Below are 23425 nucleotides of genomic sequence, written 5' to 3'. Positions count from 1 at the left end.
GTATTAATGATGGTATAACAAGTTTACAAGAGGACTTAAAATAGCGAATAGTATTTATTTGGGTTCCATCTTACTGTCTTACTGAGTGGTGGTGTGTACATCATAGGAACAAACATCTTTCTTGTAGTTGTGGTTTCCTTTGTTCAGTTTTGTTGTGTTGCTTATTTTTCTGAAACACAAGATCTGTTCCATATCCCTTTGTCTTTTCCCCATCACAGTTACCGTGTCTTCTTATTTGGTTCCAGCTAGTGGCTTTTTAACTTTTTAAAACTACAACCCGGGGATCCCTGGGTGGCGCAGCGGTTTCGCGCCTGCCTTTGGCCCAGGGCGCGATCCTGGAGACCCGGGATCGAATCCCACATCGGGCTCCTGGTGCATGGAGCCTGCTTCTCCCTCTGCCTATGTCTCTGCCTCTCTCTCTCTCTCTCTCTCTCTCTCTCTGTATGTGACTATCATAAATTAAAAAAAAAAATTAAAACTACAACCCATAGTAAGAAAGGGAAACGTTTTATAGAAAAAACCCTTATAGAAATACATGTACACATGTCTGTATGTGTGTTTTCATGGTACACACCACCCACACAAAGTAATGCAATATGTATAAGTAAGATGTTACATAAAAACCCATATTTTCTACTACCCCCCTGGTATACTGTATTCCAGTCCGTATATTAGGGAAAAAAAAGTATTTCACACTCACTCAACTGATATCACCCACTAATGGGTCATGATTAGAGTTTGAACAATATTTGCCTCGAATGAATTCACATGTGACTCATTCAGTCTGCACACATAACACGTCTACTCAGAAATATTGAGGGTATTAGATTTTCACACACAAATACTGAGAAGCAGTAAGGTGCTTCTGCTTTCACATGTGTTCTTTGTGAAGCATGTATTGGATAGGAAAAATTCATTAAAAAAGAGAACCATAGAAGAACAGGGAAAGGATAAGATAAACTTTTTAATTTATTAAGATAAGTGAACTGCTCCTTCATTTTCCCCCCAAAACAGAACAAACCGCAAGTCTAAGTCCATGTTTGTAGCATACAGGAGCTAGGAGCCCAAATATTTTAGGAAATAAAGCTGATGAGTGACGGCAGGTAATAAAGCTATCTCTTAATTTATCCCAGTAGGCAATCAAGGGGTAGAACTCCAAGCGAGGAGCTTGTTATCTAAAATGAAAATATTCAGGCAAGAACAGGCCCACTGAGAGGCACAATAAAAAAGTAGTAAGAGAAATAAATTGAATAAAACTGGGAAAAGGGTCTGGGTGGCTCAGGAGTTGACAATCTGCCTTTGGCTCAGGGCATGATCCCAGGTTCTGGGATCAAGTCCTACATCGGGCTCCCTGCAGGGACCCTGCTTCTTCTTCTGCCTATATCTCTGCCTCTCTCTGTGTGTCTCTCATGAATAAACAAAATCTTAAAAAAAAATGGAAAAAGAAGGTTCCTGTCTCCTGGACTATTCCCTCTGTTCTCTCCCTCACAAATTCTGTGTGGTTGTTTTTATGTTTTTTTTTTTCTCATTAAGTTTTGTTTTAATGGATCTCAAAATGCTATGACAGACTTATTACTTCCCAATATTAAAGTTACCTGTAACCGGGAATCCTGGCCCAAACTGCCCCTGACTTTCCTCATCAGAATGACTGTCCTTAATCATATTAAATTCAAAACGAAGGGCATCTAACATATTTATTATATGCCGTATGTCCCAGCTCCTGTTCCAGACAGTAGAGATATAGCAGTGAGCAGATGGAAATCTTTTCCTCATGGTGCTTATAGTCTAGTGAACATGCTCCAGAGTGAGTGGTTCACAGCATTCAGTCTAGTTGTAAATACTAGATAACCCTCATTGTGTTATGTTTTGGCTTAGAGTGAGGGAGGTTCCTGGTAAGGACCATAGCTAGACCTCAAACAGACTTCTTGCTTCTTAACAAAACTAAGCTCAAGAATTTTAACGTATCATGAAGGGTCTGAGAGGGAAGTGAGTTATCAGTAGCTTCTGTATTCAACCTAGAGAGAAACAGAGTCACTCAGCAGGTTGGCTTTAAAAAATTTAATATATTCATATCTGTACATTTAGGTTAAATATTGTTTTATTAGGGGGCACCTGAGTGGCTTGGTCAGTTCAGCATCTGACACTTGGTTTCAGCTCAGGTCATGATCTCAGGGCCGAGAGACTGAGCCCCATGTGTGGCTCCCCACTCAGCATGGAGTCTGCCATGAGATTCCCTCTCCTTCTCCCCCTGCCCCTCCCACTGAGGTTCTCTCTATTTCTCAAATAAACCTTTTTTTTTTTAAAAAAAAAGTATTAATTTGTTAGCCAATGTGGGGAAAAGAGTAGCAGCATTGCAAATTTTGAAATCCTGTGTTTTTAAAACTAATGTTTTCATTGAACATTTAATTGCCCCCCGCCCCATAATCTGATTTCATATATTGATGGCTAAATAATTATTTTAAAAATACACTTGTTTCTTTTTTAAAAAGATTTATTTTTTAAGTAATCTCTACACTCAATGTGGGGCTCAAACTCATGACCCCAAGATCAAGAGCCACATGCTCTACTGACTGAGCCAGCAAGACATCCCTCACTTATGTTCTTTACTAAGATACTAGATGTCTTTGCTACCGGTATAATAAATTTTGTTTTCAAGCAAGAATTATTTTATTTTTGAAGTATATTTGTGGTCTTAAGTGGATATAGTTCCTATGAATTACCTACCCATACCCATTTCTTATTATTAATATTTACTTAATAAGTATTTCTCACCTTCTGTGTGCCTTAGGGAGTATACAGAGAGGAATAAAACAGAGTCTCCAACTTTTAAGAACTTTGGCAGTGAGTTTTAAAATAGTTTTTCATGGGCCTTAAATATTATTTAAAAGTTGTTTATGTTCTTTTGTGTCTTCAAAACAAGTCCTTAGAACTTTAAGAAAGTTTTTTATCCCTTGGAGAGATAGTTTACAGGGTAGATTCTTGTTTCAACTCTTCAGTTTTTAAACTGAGTACATAGCTGCCTGCTTAAAACCAAAATGAGGGGCAACCTGTGTGGCTCAGTGGATTAAGCATCTGCCTTTCAGCTCAGGTTGTGATCCCAGCATCCTGGGATAGAGCCCTGCGTGCTAGGCTCCCTGCTTGGCGGGGAGTCTGCTTCTCCCTCTATCCTTTTTCTCTGCTCATGATCTCTCTCTCACACATTCTGTCTCAAAGAAATAAAATCTTTTAAAAAAATGTGCCAAATGCTGATAATATCTATAGAAAAGTTGTTTAGAGAAAAATAGAATGATTGAAAATATAGATGTCAACCACAGAAACTAGTAGGTTCTTAAAACAGAAAAGTCAAAATAGAACAATTGATCAGTGCTTTTCTTAAACACCTTTATTTCTATATTACTTTTCTTTGATAATTAGCATATATATTAGCTTTTAAAAGACTCATATCATTTTATTTCCCATTTGTACTCTGTAATACCTAATTAATATTATTGACTTGCTTTAGTAATAACTAGATTCTTAGCCTATATAACTTGTTTTAAATCGATAGAAAAGTAATTATCTTACATGCATAATGATGTATTTTTAAATATATTGTTAACTGTATTTAAAAACCTGTAAGTTAAAATACAACTAGAACAAAAGGAATGTACTAATAATAAACTGATATTCATTTGTCTACAATTACATATCAAATTATATGAGGCAGGAGTCTTGGAGTTATTCTGTGCATTGCAGTAACTTGACCATTTATATTTAGACTTTAAGCCTTAAAGCTGAGAAATCTATCCTGAAATCGTTTTAAAATTAGTATTTTATTGTTGCTAGCCCTAAGGAGTTCCTTCTTTCTTTAATTATGTTTATGGTATTTTCAAATCTATTTCAACTCAACTTTTTTCCTTTCTCTTACTCCTATGAGGCATATATTATAGGAGGAGACTTTGGGAATTCCTTCATGCAGGACCATAGTTTAGAGAACTGTTGATAATCTTTGCTACGTTAGGTCTTAAGACACCAGAAATAAGCATAAAGTCTAATGTTGGCCTTTCTTTACCAAAAGTGGAATATTTCGTGTCACTTTAAAATGATTTTTTCTTAAGAAAGAACCACACTTCCTTTGCATAGGCCTTGCAGGTGGGAAAGCAAGACTCTTAAGGGAAATTAGGGCTCTTGACGAAATTTCTGCCTCGAGAGGATGTGTGTGTTAACCACAACCCCAGTACAGCGGAACATTCAATCCATGGTCTCTTGGCCAGTTGTTTCCTAAAAGGATACAAGAGAAATTTTTTTTAAGCTGTTGTAAATATTCCAAATTTCAAAAAAACAACATAATTTATTGTCTGTAACCCAAGAGAGTAGATTCTATAATGTTCTGAGTCCTGTGATTCTACATTTTCTGTCATTATCAACATTTAAAACGTATTCTTTTGCCAGACAAAAGGAAGTTAACCAAAGTCTCTATTCAGACATGTATACTGATTCTGACAGGATGTTGTCTACAATGGAGAAATCTAAAGATATTTATAAAACTGAACGTTGCTGTACTGTTGTGAAATACTGGGCATCAACCCAACCTAATAAACTTTATTCCCCTATTAATGTAACTTTAGCATAGGTGGAATTCCTATAGAATCTGGAGAACTTTTTAAGTTAAAACCATTTAGATGCCCTCCTTTTGGACCTAAGAACAATGACATTTTTTGAACTAATGACATATATACCAAGATTTTTAAGCAAAGAGAACTGTAACTCAGAGTCCAATGTGAAGTTTTCTTCTATATATAGATCAATAAATTTTCAAAGAGATAGAGTATGCTCAGTTATTGAAAGAAAGTTGAGAAAACATTAACTCTTCATGGGACACAGCTAGCCTTTAGAACACTGGTTTAGCCTAAAATAGAATCTTAGCAGCAATATTCCCAAACCTTTGCATAGCCACATGCAAGCTCTCTAGGCTTGTCAAAATGAACTGTTCACCTGTCATCTAAAAATTGAGTAGAGATCAGCTGGATTTATTTATTTTTTAATAAATAAGCATATAATTGGTAAGATATTGGCCTAAGTTTCTTTTGGATTTCTTGCCTATTTAAATATTACAGATAAAAGAAGAAAGCCAGATTCATGTTAAGACAACAGTGTGGGTGAACATGGAAGGCATTATGTTAAGTGAAATAAGCCAGGCAAAGAAAGAAAGATACTGTGTGGTATTACTCATAGGTGGAATCTAAAATTATATATATATAATTTTATATATATATATATGCCTGGGTGGCTCAGTTGGTGAAATGGTCAGCTCTTGATTTCAGCTCAGATCATGATCTCAGGGTCCTGGAACAGAGCCCCAGGTCAGGCTACACACTCAGCAGGCAGTAATATTTGAGGATTCTCTCCCTCTCTCTCTGCCCATCCTCCTGCTCACATGCACTTGCTCTCTCTAAAATAAGTTTTTTAAAAAAATTAAAAAATATGTAGAGCTCACATAAGCAGAGTAGATTGACAGTTGCCAGGGGACTGGTGGATGGGGAAAAAGAAGAGAGTTTGATAGAAGGGTGCAAACTTTTAGTTATAAAATGAATATGTTCTAAGGATCTGATGTATAATGTGGTGACTATTGTTGATAAGAGTGTAGTGTATAACTGAAATTTGCCGAGTAGAACCAGTGTTCTCACCAAAAAGAGAAAAAAAAAAAGCAAATATGTGAGGTGATGGATGTGTTAACTCGGTAGTGGGAATCCTTTCCCAGTGTATACGTCTATCAAATCATGTTTTACACCTTACCTATATTACAGTTTTGTCAGTTATACCTCAATAAATCTGGGGAAAAAAGAATGACTGAATTCTGAAATATTTTTTAACAGGTTATATCAATCAGTGAAAATTCTATATTCCTTTGGCATCTTTGTGACATATTCAATTCAGTTCTATGTTCCGGCAGAGATCATCATTCCTATGATCACATCCAAATTTCATGCTAAATGGAAACAAATCTGTGAATTTGCAATAAGGTCCTTCTTGGTTAGTATTACATGTAAGTATGACTACATATTTATATCATAATTTTTTCTTGTTGAATTTCATATAATGAAGCTACTTAACGTATATTTTTTAATATTTTAAAAACAATTTTATTTATATAGCTGAGATACTTTCTGGGTTAAAAGTTTGTTATTCTATTACTGTAAAAGAAAAATATAAACCAGATATTATCATGATTAAAGGAAATAACCAAATTATTATCTTGAAAACTACATCAGTGGTGATTAAAATATAAGTATATTTAAATTAGATGCATAAGGGACTCATTGTTGATACACATTTTACTTGGGTTTTAGTTTTCCTCAGGTTTTTTATTTCTGCTAACTTTTATATATTTAACAGTTTAACTCTCCATGACTACCTATAGAAATGGGTTTGGTTTTGTTTTCATCTTTAATAATTTCAGTGGCTAATTTTACTTCTTATTCAAAGCAATGTGTGCAATCTTGTCTTAAGGTTTCACATTATAAAATGCTTCCACTGGAGAGCACTAATCACAGAGACCTGTGGAAAAGCTTGGTTTTGGTTGGAAATAGTGGGAGTTTTGAGGTCACACCAACCTGATGATTCAGACCTGCCACTCACCTGCTGATGTCTTTAGACAGGTTTACATACCATCCATAAGCCTCTCTTTCTCAACTGTGAAGTTCATGGCATTTTTATAGAGTTTAAGAATATTAACAAAGTAGCCAGAAGTTATCATTGTCACCATTATTACTGTAACCAAAAGTATAAGATGACCATAATCCTGAACAAACGATTACCTAGAATGATACCAGAAACATTGGAAATTGGTCAGCTTTCTGTGCAAGACAGGAGTAACCATCGTGGCGCACTCAAGGCAAGAGAATGAGAGAGCTAGGAATTCAGGCCAATTTATAAATAGCAGTGAACATCTTAGAGTGGAGCTTATGGCCTAGATTTAAAGAAATGGCAAAGCTGAGAAAAGTAAATTAAACCTACTTTCCAAAGTAATCATTTAAATGAATTATAACAACAATAAAGTAAATCATATTGAGGAGTGAAGACACAAGCCCCTCCTAGGGTGACTAATAAAACATTCAGTGGGAAAAAGTTATTTTAAGACTTTTTGAAATACTTCTTTTGCATCGTTTTTGTTGATATTTTGACAAATACAAGTAATAAATAAAAAGGCTAATTTCATGAGTCCTTTTATAATAGATGTAAGACCATTCTATTCTGAAAGTGTATCTCCTTTTAAAATTAGTTATGGAGGTTCACTTGAAGGAGCTTGAAGAATGTTAAAGGGATTTAGTAACTTGGGATGTTTCAGTAACTTCTCCCACTTCCACGCTTTGTTATGTCAAAGCTACCTATGTGCTGAGGCACAGACCACACCACACATCTGCTACTGTCAGTTTATTCCCAAAAGCTGGGCCTTTTCTCAAGAGCTGAGTTCATGGCACAGAGAATGGCCAGTTTTTCTTCACTTCTCTCTTTTAGTTAAAAATAGTTAAAGCTACTCAGCAGCATATGAGGGTTATATTTACAGCATGCTTTGGACAAAGAGAACACAAACCAGATTGTCTTCCCTTCTACTTCACTGGGATACATCATTGGACACTGAGCCTCATTTGAGTCTTTGGCACATTCTTCCAAATTAAAGTAAAAGCCAGCTGATGTGCATGACAGGACTGTTGTTTATCTGTTCATTAAAGCACTTGAGGAGAGGGCGGGGCAAGATGGTGGAGGAGTAGGGTCCCCAAGTCACCTGGCCCCACAAACTTACCTAGATAAATTTCAACACATCCTGAACACCTACGAATTCAATATGAGATTTAAAGTGAGAACAGCTGGAACGCTACAGACAGAAAAGCTTTCATTTCTAACAAGGTAGGAAGGCAGAAAAAAAAATTTTTTTTAAAGAATAAAGTGGGAGAGGGGAACCACAAGTAGCAGGGCTAGAGCGGAGTGGTAAAAGCCTCTAGGGCAGGAAAGCCCAGCCCTGGGGAAGCAGGAACTTTTAAAATCCACACCAGAGTTTTCCATGAACGAAAAGTGCTCAGCAGGGAAATCGGGCACAACCGCAGGAGGGGCAGTGAGGCCTCAAGATTCCCAGACTCACTATAAGAGGGGAGGGGTGCCCAGGGGAAAGCTCACCACAAACCGCAGCCCAGTAAACAGCTGGAGCCCCGCAGCCCTCGGGGCATTTGGGAGAAGCCTATTGGTTAGGTGGCCCTGGACAGAGGTGGCTGTACCCCGTTACCTTCAGGACAGGCAGTCCACAGGAGTGTGGGTCCAGTGGCACAGAACCCCAGATTCCAGGGCGCCCAAATGGACAAAGCCAGCAATCCTGTGTTTCCCTCAGGACAGGCAGAAGTGGGGAGGGCACAGGAAAGCAAGAACTCTCCTGCTGCTGGATGCCCTGCAAGTTGTGCAGATCAGGGCACCCACACCAGCCCCCAAGAGCATCTAAGCCAGTGCATACTGAGAGACTGCACACTCATGGGGAGCTCGACTCCAGAGCTGGAAATATGGCCACCACCATTGTTGTTTTTCCTCTGTTTCACCTTGTGCCTGGGAGAGCCAGAACCACCAGGGAACAGAGGCCTCCTGGGGTCAACAGCTCCTACTGAGCCCAGCACCTGGGAGGGGGGCAGGGCAGCTCCCCCAGGTACACACACCTGAGACTCAGCACAGCAGGCCCTCCCCCAGAAGACCAGGGGAAGAGCAAGTTGATTGACCAAGCAGCTCTGGAAAGTATAAAGTATATAGTTCTAGTATATAGAACTAGAGGGCCCTTTTTTCCCCCTTTTTACTTTTTATATTACAACTCCTTTTTATATCAGACTAAAAATTTCCAATATTTTTTCTCTTTTCACACCTTAACTACAATATTTTACCAGCTCTTCATTTTTAAGTTTTTTTCCTTTTTGACTTTCATATTTCTACAATTACATGTCTTAGATATATTTTTCACTTCTGGATTCCCTTCAACGTATTCAGTTTAATTTTGGTAGATATACAAGATATGGGTTTTTGTATTTTGTTTTTTCTGCCTCGTTTTGTTTTACAATGGTGGAAGTTAGTACCTTCTAAAACATGACCAGCATGCACCCAGAACCAAGTCGAACACCATGTTGGTTCATTCTGTGAGATCATATTCTCTCTTCTTTCCAATTCTGCCCCCCTCTTTAGTCTTGTTTATGCTTTTGTGGTCAGTGTTGGGGCTTTATATAAATATTGCTGGTTTATATAAATTTGGGATTGAACATCTTCTAACATACAGAACAAAATCTACTCAGAACCAAGAGGATCACCCTCTAGGACCTTCAGGTAGATTACATTTTCTCTCAACTACCACTCCCTCACCACCACCATCCCCCCTCTTTTTTCTCTTTTCCTCTTTACTTTTTTTTTCTTCATTTTTGGTTTTTGGGTTTTTATTTTTACTACTTGGTTTTAAAATTTGTTTTTCACTTTAGTGCTCCTTTTGTTTTGTTCTTCTTTTTCTTTTATTTTCTGGTCTCTGAACCAGAAAATAGGATATATTTTACTTAGGTCGTGGTTGATATTTTTGATTCGGCCCACTCGTACAACCACTCTGCACTGGACAAAATGACTAGAAGGAAGAATTCACCACCAAAGAAAGAACCAAAAACAGTACTCTCTGTCACAGAGTTACAGGATTTGGATTTCAATATGATGTCAGAAATTCAGTTCAGGGCAGCCCCGGTGGCGCAGCGGTTTGGCGCCACCTGCAGCCCGGGGCATGATCCTGGAGACCCAGGATCGAGTCCCACATCTGGCTCCCTGCATGGATCCTGCTTCTCCCACTGCCTGTGTCTCTGCCTCTCTCTCTGTGTTGCTCATGAATATATAAATAAAATCTTTTTTAAAAATTTAAAAAATGGTTTAAAAAAAAGAAATTCAATTCAGAAGTACAATTATAGGGATACTGGTAGCTCTGGACAAAAAGCATAAAGGACTCTAAAGACTTTGTTACTGCGGAATTGAGATCTAATCAAGCCAAAATTAAAAATAGATTAATCTATTAAAAATTAAAATAGATTAGTCTAAAACTAGAGATGCAGTCCAAACTGGATGTTCTCTAACTGCTAGTGTTAATGAGGTGGAAGAAAGTGAGTGACATCTAAGACAAGTTGGTGGTAAGAAAGGAAGCTGAGGAAAAAAGAGAAAAACAATTAAGAGCCCATGAGGAAAGGCTTAGGGAAATGAATGATAGCTTGAGAAGGAAGACTATACATCCAATTGGAATTCCAGAAGAAACTGAAAGAGAGAGGACCACAAAGTATATTTGAACAAATCATAGCTGAAAACTTACTAAATCTAGGGAAGGAAACAGGCATTCATATCCAAGAGATAGAGAGAAACCCCCCAAAATCAATAAAACCCATTCAACACCTCGACATTTAATAGTGAAACTTGCAAATTCCAAAGATGAAAAGAAAATCCTTAAAACAGTAAGAGACAAGAGATCCCTAACTTATAGGGGGAGAAATATTAGATTAACAGCAGACCTCTCCACAGAGACCTGGCAGGCCAGAAAGGGCTGGCAGGATATATTCAGGGTCCTAAATGAGAAGAACATGGAGCCAAGAATACTTTATCCAGCAAGACTGTCATTTAGGATAGAAGGAAAGATAAAGAGCTTCCAAGATAGGCAGAAACTGAAAGAATATGTGGCCACCACCCCAGCTCTGCAAGAAATATTAAGGGGGATCCTGTAAAAGAAAAAGGAAGCCCAAAGAAATCATCCACAAAAACAGGGACTGAATAGGTATTACGATAACACTAAATTCACATCTTTCAATAGTAACTCTAAACGTGAATGGGCTAAATGATCCCAGCAAAAAACACAGGTTATTGGATTGGATAAAAAAGCAAGCCCCATCTATTTGCTGTCTACAAGACTCATTTTAGACTGAAGGATGCCTCCAGCCTGAAAATGGAAGGTTGGAGAACCATTTACCATTCAAATGATCTTCAAAAGAAAGCAAGGGTAACCATCCTCATACCAGATAAATTAAAGTTTATCCCAAAGACTATAGTAAGAGATGAAGGGGGACACTGTATAATACTTAAAGGGTCTATCCAACAAGAGGACCTAACAATCATGAATATTTATGCCCCTAATGTGGGAGCTGCCAAGTATATCAATTAATAAAGAGATGCTTAGATAATAATACACTAATAATAGGAGACTTTAACATGGCACTTTCTGCAAATGACAGATACTCTAAGCACAACATCTCCAAAGAAACAAGAGCTTTAAATGACCAGATGGATTTCACAGATATATACAGCACTTTGCATTCGACCACAGCTGAATACACATTCTTCTCAAGTGCACATGGAACTTTCTCTAAAATAGACCACATACTGAATCATAAGTCAGGTCTCAGTTGATACCAAAAGATTGGGATTGTCCCCTGTATATTTTCAGACAACAATGTTTTGAAACTAGAAATCAATCATAAGAAGAGATTTAGAAGAAACTCAAACATGTGGAGGGTAAAGAGCATCCTGCTAAAAGATGAATGGGTCAACCAGGAAATTAGAGAAGAATTAAAAAGATGCATGGAAAAAAAATAAAATAAAAAGATTCATAGAAACTAATGAAAATGAAGATACAACTGTCCAAAATTTTTGGGATACAGCAAAAGCAGTCCTAAGAGGGAAATACATGGCAATACAAGCCTCCCTCAAAAAATTGGAAAACCGCAAATACACAAGCTAACCTTACATCTAAAGGAACTAGAGAAAGAACAGCAAGTAAAACCTACACCAGAAGAAGAGAGATAATAAAGATTCAAGCAGAAGTCAGTGAAATAGAGACTAGAAGAACTGTAGAAAAGATTAACAAAACCAGGAGTTGGTTCTTGGAAAGAATAAGATAGATAAACCACAAGCCATCCTTGTTAAAAAGAAAAAAGACTCAAATTAATAAAATCACGAATGAAAGAGATCACAACCAATACCAAGGAAATACAAATGATTTTAAAAATATATTATGAAAAAAAATAAAAAATATATTATGAGCTGCTATATGCCAACAAATTAGGCAATCTAGAAGAAATGGATGCATTTCTAGAAAATCCCAATTTACCAAAAGTAGAACAGGAGGAAATAGAAAACCTGAACATGCCAATAACCAGCAAGGAAATTGAAGCAGTCAATCAAAAACCTCCCAAGACAACAGTCTAGGGCCAGATGGCTTCCCAGGGGAATTCTATCAAACGTTTAAAGAAGATATAATACCTATTCTACTAAAGTTGTTTCAATACTTCCAAACTCGTTTTATGAGGCCAGCATTACTTTGATTCCAAAACCAAAGACCCCACCAAAAAAGGAGATTTATAGGTCAATATCCCTGATTAACACATATGCAAAAATTTTCAACAAGATACTACCCAATAAGGATCCAACAGTACATTAAGAGGATTACTCACCATGATCAAGTGGGATTTGTCCCTGGGATGCAAGGCTGGTTCCACTTAAAATAATCAACGTGATAGATCACATCATCAAGAGAAAAAACAAGAACCATATAATCCTCTCAATGATGCAGAGAAAGCATTTGACAAAATACAGCATTTGACAAAATACAGCAGCCATTCCTGATTAAAACCCTTCAAACTGTAGGGATAGAGAGAACATTCCTCAATATCTTAAAAGCCATTTATGAGAAGCCCACAGCGAATATCATTCTCCATGGGGAAAAATTGAGAGCCTTTCCCCTAAGATCAGGAACACGACAGGGATGTCCACTCTCACCACTGCTATTCAACATAGTACTAGAGGCCCTAGCCTCAGCAGTCAGACAACAAAAAGAAATAAAAGGCATTCAGATTGACAAAGAAGAAGTCAAACTCTTCCTCTTTGCAGCAGATGACATGATACTGTGTATAGAAAACCCAAAAGACTCCATCCCAAGATTGCTAGAACTCATACAGCAAGCAATTCAGCAATGTGGCGGGATACAAAATCAATGCACAGAATTCAGTGACATTTCTGTACACTAACAATGAGGCTGAAGAAAGAGCAATTAAGGAATCAATCCCATTTACAATTGCACCCAAAAGCATAAGATACCTAGGAATAAACCTAATCAAAGAGGTAAAGGATCTATACCCTCAAAACCACAGAACACTTCTGTAAGAAACTGAGGAAGACACAAAGAGATGGAAAACATTCCATGCTCATGTATTGGAGGAATAAATATTGTGAAAGTGTCTATGCTACCCAGGGCAATTTACACGTTGATTCCAAGGCCTATCCAAATATCATGGACTTTCTTCACAGAGTTGGAACAAATAATCTTAAGATTTGTATGGAATCAGAAAAGACCCCGAATAGGGGAATATTGAAAAAACCAGAGCTGGGGGCATCACAATGCCAGATTTCAGGTTGTACTACAAAGCTGTGATCATCAAGACAGTGTGATACTGGCACAACAACAGACACATAGATTAATGGAACAGAATAGAGAACCCAGAAATGGGCCCTCAACTCTGTGGTCAACTAATATTTGGCAAAGCAGGAAAGAATATCCACTGGGAAAAAGACAGTCTCTTCAATAAATGGTGCTGGGAAAATTGGACAGCCACATGCAGAAGAATGAAACTGGACCGTTCTCTCATACCACACACAAAGATAAACTCAAAATGGTTGAAAGATCTAAATGTGAGACAAAAATCCATCAAAATCCTAGAGAAGAACACAGGCAACACCCTTTTTGAACTTGGCCACAGCAACTTCTTGCAAGATACATCTATGAAGGCAAAGGAAACAAAAGCAATAATGAACTATTGGGACTTACTTTTTTAAGATTTTATTTATTTATTCATGAGAGAGAGACAGAGGCAGAGGGAGAAGCAGGCTCCATGCAGGGATCCAGATGTGGGACTACATCCCAAGGCTCTACGATCATACCCTGGGCTGAAGGCAGGCTCTAAACCACTGAGCCACCCAGGGATCCCCACTATTGGGACTTAAGGATAAAAAGCTTCTGCACAGCAAAAGAAGCAGTCAACAAAACTAAAAGACAACCTACAGAATGGGAGAAGATATTTGCAAATGACATATCAGATAAAGTGCTATTATCCAAGATCTATAAAGAACTTATTGAACTCAACACTCAAGAAACAAAAAACCCAATCATGAAATGGGCAGAAGACATGAACAGAAATTTCACCAAAAAAGACATACACATGGCCAACAAGCATATGAGAAACTGCTCCACATCACTTGCCATCAGGGAAATACAAATCAAAACCACAATGAGATACCACCTCACACCAGTGAGAATGGGGAAAATTAACAAGACAGGAAACAACAAATGTTGGAGAGGATGCGGAGAAAGGGGAACCCTCTTGCACTGTTGGTGGGAATGTGAACTGGTGCAGCCACTCTGGAAAACTGTGTGGAGGTTCCTCAGAGAGTTAAAAATAGACCTGCCCTACGACCCAGCAGTTGCACTGCTGGGGATTTACCCGAAAGATACAGTGAAACACCGGGACACCTGCACCCCAATGTTTATAGCAGCAATGTCCACAATAGCCAAACTGTGGAAGGAGCCTCGGTGTCCATCGAAAGATGAATGGATAAAGATGATGTGGTCTCTGTATACAATGGAATATTACTCAGCCATTAGAAATGATAAATACCCATCATTTACTTCAGCATGGATGGAACCAGAGGGTATTATGCTGAGTGAAGTAAGTCAGTCAGAGAAGGACAAACATCATATGGTTTCACTCATATGGGGAATATAAGAAATAGTGAAAGGGATTATAAGAGAAAGGAGGGGAACTGAGTGGGCAAAATTAGCAGGGAGACAAACCATGAGAGATTCCTAACTCTGGGAAATGAACAAAGGATTGTGGAAGAGGAGGTGGGTGGGGATAGGGTGACTGGGTGACGGACACTGAGGGGAAACCTGATGGGATGAGCACTGGGTGTTACACTATATGTTGGCAAATCAAACTCCAATAAAAGCAAGTGGAAAAAAAAAAAGATGAAATGGACAGTTACAGAAAATTTCCCAGAAAGGCTTAAGCTACCAAATTTGAGTTTTAAAAGAGATAAAAAATTTAATAATGAAAAAATGTATTGAAAGCATAATCAGTACCTACCTTTCCCCCCAAAATTCACAAGATCCGGTTTTCCTGGTCAATTATACCAAATTTAGGAAAGAATAGATAACATCTAGGTTCTTTAAATTTATGAAGAACATAGGAATAGATCAAAAGCTTATCCAACATTGAACCAAAATCATTATTGTTTACAGAGAAACTACGGATACTCTAATTCATGAGTAGAAACTTTTATGACAAACAGATATCAGCAAATCAGGCCTAGGATTCTACCATGTTAGGGTTTATCACAAGAAAGAAAAGTTCTATACTAAAATATCTATAATATATTTCAAATAATTAATAGATTGTCTTTTAAAAATGACTGTGTTGATCAATGCTAAAACATTTCATGTCATTTCCCCACATCGTGGTTCTAGTCTGAGGCACTATCTGTAGCCACAGGGTTCAGGATGATTTCCACAGTGTCGCACAACATGGGTTAAGGAGTGCACTTCTTGGGAGAAAGGGGCAAATATATGCCAGTAGTTAGCAAGAGGAGAGAGGGCATAGACACCCCTAACCCTGCCGACATGTCACAGGGTAGCCAACCAAGCCAGGATACTGCGGGCCCAGAGGACCCCACCCCCTGCCCCCGACCATCTCCCCGTCTTCATCTCTTATAATTCAAACATGAGAGTCAAACTTGTGGGTGGAGAGAACACTCAGGCTACTTAGCATTGGATTCTCTGGATTTGGAGTGAAAGCAGTCCATGGGAATTACCTGGGAAGTTTAGCCATCTGTTGTATAGAAGACTTTGGGGCAGCAGGATACTACAGGTCCTCTTGTGCAGGTTGGGTGGCAAGGGGGTAGGAGCTGCATTTCAGTGAGTTTTCTCCCCCTGAAGTACAAGCATCCTTTTCCCAACTAGCCTGATGTCCAAGCCAGCCAGCCGGAACAACATCAGCTGAGGACGTCAGTGGACAATTCTGCCTGTTGCCTCACAAAAACTTAATTCCTATGTATGTCTCTTCAAATCTTCATAAACATGGAATAGAAATAAATCTGTTACTTCATTGAGGAGAATCTACCAAGAACCTGAAGCAAGCCTCGCATTAATAATAAAAGGTCAAAGGCATTCCTTATTTAAAACAGGAAAAAGACAAGAGGTCCTTTTAACATTTCTGGATATACTTTTTAATATAGTAGGAGCAAAAAAAAAAGATGTATTTTTGAAAGACATGGTTGTCAGATTTGAAGATGTGATTGACTACCTAGAAAATAGAGGTTTCTGAAATAGTGATAATTTTATTTTTTGACCTAACTTATGGTTATATGGTGTAATCTTTATAAAAGTCATCAAGGGATACCTGGGTGGCTCAGTTAGGTGTCTGACTCTTCATTTCAGCTCAGGGCCAAGGGATCTAGCCCAGCATTAGGTCCTGTGCTTATAGAGGAGTCTGCTGGAGATTCTCTCTCCTCCTCCTTCTGCCCCTCCTCCCTCCCCCATATGCGCACATTCTCCCTCTATCTCAAATAAATAAATCTTTTTAAAAAATAACCAAAAAATCACTTGACAAGCTTTGGGGGCAGGTTCCTTGCCAATGAGGATGTGGGCAGCTGATGGGACTATGTAATGTCCACAGAGCAGGCTGTACGACACTAGCGATAAGAGTGGAGGCTCAGCTGGATGTGCTTTGAAAACTGAGTATCTGTCAGTGTTCCGTAATCCTTTCCAAGTACCGAATCCAGGTTTGTAGTCTTGGTGTCCAATGTAGTGAGTTTATCAGCTTAGATCATACTGGTTACATCCAAGTCTGTTTAACATTTGAATCGTCATTTCAAAGTATCTTCTTAGTGGAGCTCAAAAGCTTGGAAAGGTGGGTCAGACTCTTTCTACATGTTTCCTGTAAAGCATTTACTTGCTAGACAGGCATCTTACAGGTGAGGGAGAAGAGTGAATGGAAGCTGGCCAGCAGCCACCATCAACTATTAGTTTTTATAGACCCTCTGTCAATATCTTTGGTAAGACAAGGGTAAGTAGGATCAAGAAAGTACCAGATCAAAACTTGTCAGAAAGCTTGCCAGTAGTTTGGAAGATTTTGTCGAGAGTAGTGGTACCTTTTTTTTTAAGTTTTCATTCTGAAATAAATAGAAAAGTTATAAAAGGAAGTAGAGTTACCATAAACTCTTTACTGAGCTTCCCCTAATGTTAACAGCCTGCACCCCACATCAGGTGTCAAAATCAGGACATTAGCATTGATACAATGCTATTAACTAGTCTGTAGATCTTATTCTGATCTTGCCAGTCTTCTCACTATTCTTTTACTGACCCAGGAACCCATCCAAGGTCCCACTCGTGTTTAGTTGTCATGTCTACTTTTGTTTCCTCCACTCTTGACAGTTCTTGTCTTTCTCTTTGTTTACCTCGACATTCTTGAAGGGCTGGCAGTTTTGTTGAATTCCATTCAGTTTGGATTTGTGTGATGTTTTCTTAGGATTAGATTGAAGTTAAGCATTTTTAGGAAGAATTCCGCAAGTGATACTTTGCATTTCTCAAACACACGGTGGCATCAATATGACTTATTACTGGTGATGTTAACTTTGATCACCTGATTTGGGTGGCATCAGACAGACTGCTTCACTGTACAAGTACTCTTCTTCCCTGTAGAGAATTAACAAGTTGCAGGACATATTCTGAGACCATGCAAACATCCTCTTCTCCTACAGTTTTTGTCCACGAATCTTAACATATTTCATTGACTTTCCTGCCACAGTTATTACTGGGGTGTTCACTTAATAATGATTTTCTATTTCCACTGCTCCTTCTGTTTTGGTTAATTGAAATTCCAGCGTAAGGATAGCTATCTCTTCTCTCATTTATTTAATGAGGATTTCGTATCCTGCCATCTTGTGTTTTGCAAATTTTAGAATGAGCTGTATGGCAGAGTAATGGAAGTGCTTTGGAAATAAACTGTCTAAACTTTTTCACCCAGAATTTCACAGCAAAAAATTAAGTCGTTGCTATAACAAACTCTGTTGAAAGTCATGATTCAAGAAGTGTCACTCACTGTTTTGGTTTCTCTGTGGGTTTGTTAGTGCAGAACAAAATACGACAGATTCTGCAACAGGCAGTAATTTAGTAGTACCTACCTGATTAATTTTTAAATATTGAAACATCTACATTTAGTACTCATTTAAGTATTAAGTATTTAAATAAGGACAATATGTATTTTCATTTTCCAGGTGCTGGAGCAATTCTGATTCCTCGTTTAGACATTGTGATTTCCTTCGTTGGAGCTGTGAGCAGCAGCACATTGGCCCTGATCCTACCACCTTTGGTTGAAATTCTTACGTTTTCTAAGGAACACTACAATATATGGATGATCCTGAAAAATATTTCTATAGCATTCACTGGAGTTATTGGTTTCTTCTTAGGTACATATGTAACTGTTGAAGAAATTATTTATCCTACTCCCAGGGTTATAGCTGGCCCTCCACAAAGCCCTTCTCTAAATTTGAATTCAACATGCTTTACATCTGGTTTGAAATAGTGGAAGCAGAATTATGAGTCTTTTCCTTTTGTCTTAATTCTGAAAATGATGAAAATAAGAACTAGTAGGCTACATTGCCATAAACTTAAAAATAGAACCAAATTTTCTTTTGGCACGTAATGGTATTTCAGTAGTAAGCTTTCTGGTAAGTAATTCTTTACCAGTAGTGGTAAACTATGACAGATTTTTTATTTTGGGTATTAGCAATAATTTTTAAAAATTTAGTTTTGAAAATTTTTTAAATTAAAAAATTAAAATATAGAAAACTTAAAGAATAAAAAGATTTCCATTATGCTTCATTCAATCAGAAATACACCGAGATTCTCTTTTACACCCATGCTTCTCTTTCCCCACCCAGTTGAGAAGAGAACAGGGTTCTGTCAGTAAAGGAATCAAAGAAGAACATAGTTAACAAAAATCTTCTCACTATCTAGGTGAATGTCAAAGTGTACTTTGTGTATAACGTGAAAATGTCTTAATCATGTTTTTATTAAAAAGCAAAATACCTATGATTTGTCCCTGGAAGGATAGAAAACTCATTAACCTGGATGCAAGCATCAGAAATCCCTACAACCAGAATTATTCTTCCCTAGTCTGTGATGGTAATTGATCTGCACAATGAAAACTCTGAGATACTGTGCGAGATCCTGACTTAGTGTCTCAGTCAAATTTGAAAGAGACTTTAAGGCTTATCTAACACAATTCCCTTATTTTTTACCTGAAGAAATTGAGCCAGAAAGGTTAAATAACTTGGTCAAGACAACTTAGCTTTGAGATCAAGCAAGAGAACCTGATCTTTTGACTCCAAGTCCAGGATTTTTTATTTTTCACATCATACCAAGGAAAAGAATAAGTTATGTCCAGTTTAGACTTTAGCATTGCATCTATTTAATTATATTTTAATATTTGGAAAGCCAGTGATCTTTGAATAGGACACATGACCTGACTATAAAATCAGAGAACTCTAAAAAGCATTGCATTACAGCCATATCAACCCCAACAAGAGAAAGAAGTTTGTTCAGTTTTAAAGATTAGAAACCACTTGCTGGTTTAACTGCTGGCTAGTAGAAGGTACTCAGCTATTCTGTTTGTGGCTCCAACCCTTCTAATTAGTTCTTTTCTTTTCAGGTTTTGTAGTCACTGTCTTTCTCAATGGCAGAAAATAGGTATCTGACAAAATACAGGATTTGTTTATTCCTTCCAGCCCTGTGGCTTTCTTATCATAGCCTCTTACTAATCTAAATGGGCAGAATTAAAAAAAAAATAAATTTATGCAGAGGAAAAATTGAGACAATAATAGACTACTAAATCTTGAGACACTCCAGGTTTCTTCTAGAGAAATACCTTTTATTACTCCATATTTGGCAGGCTCAGTTATTAACCAAAACAATCTCAGTTGACATGGAAGATGAAAATTTTTAAGTTTAAAACATTAAGAATCTTGACTTTTTAAAAGATTTGTACTTTAACATACATTGGACTTTTTAATCAGATTGGTTGTACTCTAATTTGTAATATATTAAGATATCATCGAGATCACTGTAGTATATGTATTGTGTATTTTTATATATAAATGCTAACTTAGTTCAAGTATTTTTTGCTTTGCATCATTAATGAATCAAGTACAATTCTAACAAAGTATCAGAAGCTTTATTTTTGTACAAATTCATAAGACTCAAACTTTTTTTAAACACTTACATTAGATATCACCAATAATTGTGATACTTTTATATCAAAGCCATTATGTTAAACTTTTAGTCATACTGAGAGAATGTGGAAGAAGTTAGAGGAAAAGTGATTGTCATTGACTGTTAGATAATCGTGTTTCTAAGAATAAATTAGATTTTTTAAAATATATAACTTGGTATAAAATGACTTAAAAACCATTATTTAATAGAAAGCACTATTATTTTGTCAGCTGTCATCAGATATTTCTAGTCTATGCATGAAATTTTATTTTTATACTTTGACATGTTTATTTTCCTTATTAATTCATCAAATTCAGTGAATTTTGAATAGTTGATCATAGCAATAAATAAATTTTAGGTTCAGCATGAACAAAATGTTGAGTGCATTATCAGCCAGGCTTCCTTATGCAGCAATTGCTGATTCGACAGCCAATACTTAGTCCTCTAGATTATTGATACTTTAAATACAAGAGAAAAGTTGAAATCATGAAAAAGGGAACTAAAAGGGGAGAGAGGTTAGTTTTCATTCTTAACAAAAAAACTATTTAGATGTAAAGTATAAATACACCTTTAAAGATTGTTGATGATGTATTTTAGTTGCAAAAAATTCAGTAGCAATATTTTTCCTCTGAAAATTGAGTTTTAATGAATCAGACATTTCCTAAAGATTTTTGGAGAAGATATTTTGATGAGACCAGCTGTTGCTTTTATTTTGGGGCCTGGAGAAATGAAAGCAATTGTACCTGTCAAATTGTGTATCTGGTATCTTGGTCTATTACATTATGGCTAAGATGACTTCAGCATTTCATTTGCCACAATGAAGAACCCTGTTTCCTGAGAGCTAATCAGGTGCCTGAGAGCCTTTCTATCACTGGGGTAGGGGAGAGAAGGGAAAGCTTCTTTTAGCTCTGCTGACCTCTGTTTGAAGTCAGTCATCATTAGTCCCTTACATTTCAAAAGGGTTTTGCCAGTTTCAGAGTCAACTTGTCAAAACACTGGTTTTCAGATACTTTTTAATCAGAGGATCTTCTTTTTCCCACATGGTCAGATTTCTCCACATTTAAATAAGAACTAGTTTTTTTTTTCTTGGTTAAAGACCCAATTTGTATGATGTTATCAAATAAAAAAGTGTACTGGATTAGAAAATGCCACATTATGTTTAATTCTGTCCCTGCTTGATTCTCCTTTCTTAAAACTATTTCTGCCTCTCATCTAGGCACTGCACTTAACGTTTTTATAAGGATTTTATGCAATGTGCATGTTGTAAATTTCCTAACAGGGCCTAATTTCATTCAGTATTTTCAGAATAGTTACAGGAAAGCTGTCTAACTGCAAAGACTATACAAATATTAATAGAACTGTTAAAGTTCCACATTAGTGCCATTTCTAGCTGTGGCAAAGCACAGGTCTTACTGTAGCTTACCTGTGGCACTTCTTCACTGTGTCAGCCAATACAGCATCTGAATAGTACATTTGTTTACTGATAGTATATACCCACATTAGGTTTTGACCTCAGTTCTCCCTTCTTCATTTAAAAAGGAGAAGATACAGAACTGAGATAATGGAAATGATAAATAAAAATTCAAAAATAATACCAGCAGCTCAGTGAATATTTTCTGTTGAGGAACAAAAAAAATTTGGCAAAAATACAGACCATTGATCATGTAAAATGAGTTTGTTTTTTCTAATGAGTCTATTTTGTTCATTTTGGCTGAACTAGCTTCCCCCTTCATAAGAAAATTTGGGAACTTCAATCTAAAAGGTGTAACAAAACACTTCCTAACATTAAATGGCTGACTGCTATGGTTAATACTTTGGAAGTATTATGGATAATTTTGTTTATGCCCCTAGTGCTTACTTGGCTAACTGCTTTATGAAAGTGGTTCGTTTTCACCTAGGAAATAAGAAAACATGCTTAAGAAACAACTAGAGGGCAGCCCTGGTGGCTCAGCGGTTTAGCGCCACCTTTAGCCCAGGGGCGTGATCCTGGAGACGCGGGATGGAGTCCCACGTTGGGCTCCCTGCATGGAGCCTGCTTCTCCCTCTGCCTGTGTCTCTGCCTCTCTCTCTCTCTTTCTCTCTCTTTTTGTGTCTTTCATGAATAAATAAATAAAAATCTTTTAAAAATGGTTAAGATGGTAAATTTAAAAAAAAGAAACGACTAGAAATGCTATTTATTACCGTATAATAAATGAAATCACAACTTACTCGCATTCTTAAAATGTCATATTAAAATAAGCTAGTTCTTATGAGTGAGAGTGTACACACACACCAGTAATGTATATTAACTTACCATTTAAATTGGGTCCAGAAAGATGATGTGTTGAAAGGTCATTCCAAAACTTATTCCATTAGAGTTTTCTTGATAACAAATAGGAAAGTAAATGTTTCTACCGTGAATAAATTAAGCTCTGGGTTTTTGTGTTTTTCAAAATGATTTTGTTAGTCTGAAAATGAAATATCATTGCCCTTGAGTCAATTATTTTTCTTTTAACTTATTTTTCTTTACAGTATGAAAAAGGCTGTCTTAAAGTACTGTAGCTCTTCTGAATTTTCAATAAAATGTAATTAATTTGCTTGCAAATGCCTTTTTAAATGAATTTGTCTTCTATAAGGTTAAATGATATTGACAAATGTCATAAGCTGAAAATGGCACTAGTATATTCTCATAATAGCATTTTAGTCACTCTCTGATTAATTCTTTGTCATGTGATCTTCAAACTTGGAAGGTGATATAATGTACCTCTAAGATGTAAGAGCAGATGTTGATTAAAATTGAAGGGACATACTCAGAACCGTGACCTGACCTTCCTACAAAGTAAATGCAGAATGAGCAGCCTGCAGATGCTGTATCTGTGATTTGATTTACCACTCTCTCCTGATTCTCTCCAGGTCAAGAATATGTATCAGTTACACTTTAATATGTTTCACTTGCATTGTGCCAACTCCCCATATCAAAGATCATAAACATATTTATACTTTTACATCAATAATCCTGCTCTGTGAACCTAACCTAAGGGCATGCCACGGTTCACCAGAATTATGCCTGCGCCTAAAAGTGCATCAGCAACATTTCAGTAGTGGAATATT

At 37.1% G+C, this 23425-nt stretch overlaps 1 protein-coding gene across 1 annotated transcript in view; it reads left to right on the top strand.

Annotated features, from left to right (window-relative positions):
- The window catches only part of SLC36A4 (solute carrier family 36 member 4), a 63257-nt gene extending 40202 nt beyond the window's left edge, over positions 1 to 23055 (top strand). Inside the window, exons 11-12 of the mRNA XM_055320368.1 lie at positions 5856 to 6025; positions 18340 to 23055. Coding sequence (XP_055176343.1) covers positions 5856 to 6025; positions 18340 to 18647 — 478 coding nt within the window. The 3' untranslated portion in view covers positions 18648 to 23055. The remainder of the gene's footprint in view (positions 1 to 5855; positions 6026 to 18339) is intronic.
- The last annotated feature ends 370 nt before the right edge of the window (positions 23056 to 23425 follow it).

The sequence above is a fragment of the Nyctereutes procyonoides genome, unplaced genomic scaffold (genome assembly GCF_905146905.1).
Source record: "Nyctereutes procyonoides isolate TBG_1078 unplaced genomic scaffold, NYPRO_anot_genome, whole genome shotgun sequence".
NCBI classification, from domain to species: Eukaryota; Metazoa; Chordata; class Mammalia; order Carnivora; family Canidae; genus Nyctereutes; species Nyctereutes procyonoides.
The sequence above is the reverse complement of the archived record's forward strand: the minus strand, read 5'-3'. Positions and strand labels throughout refer to the sequence as shown.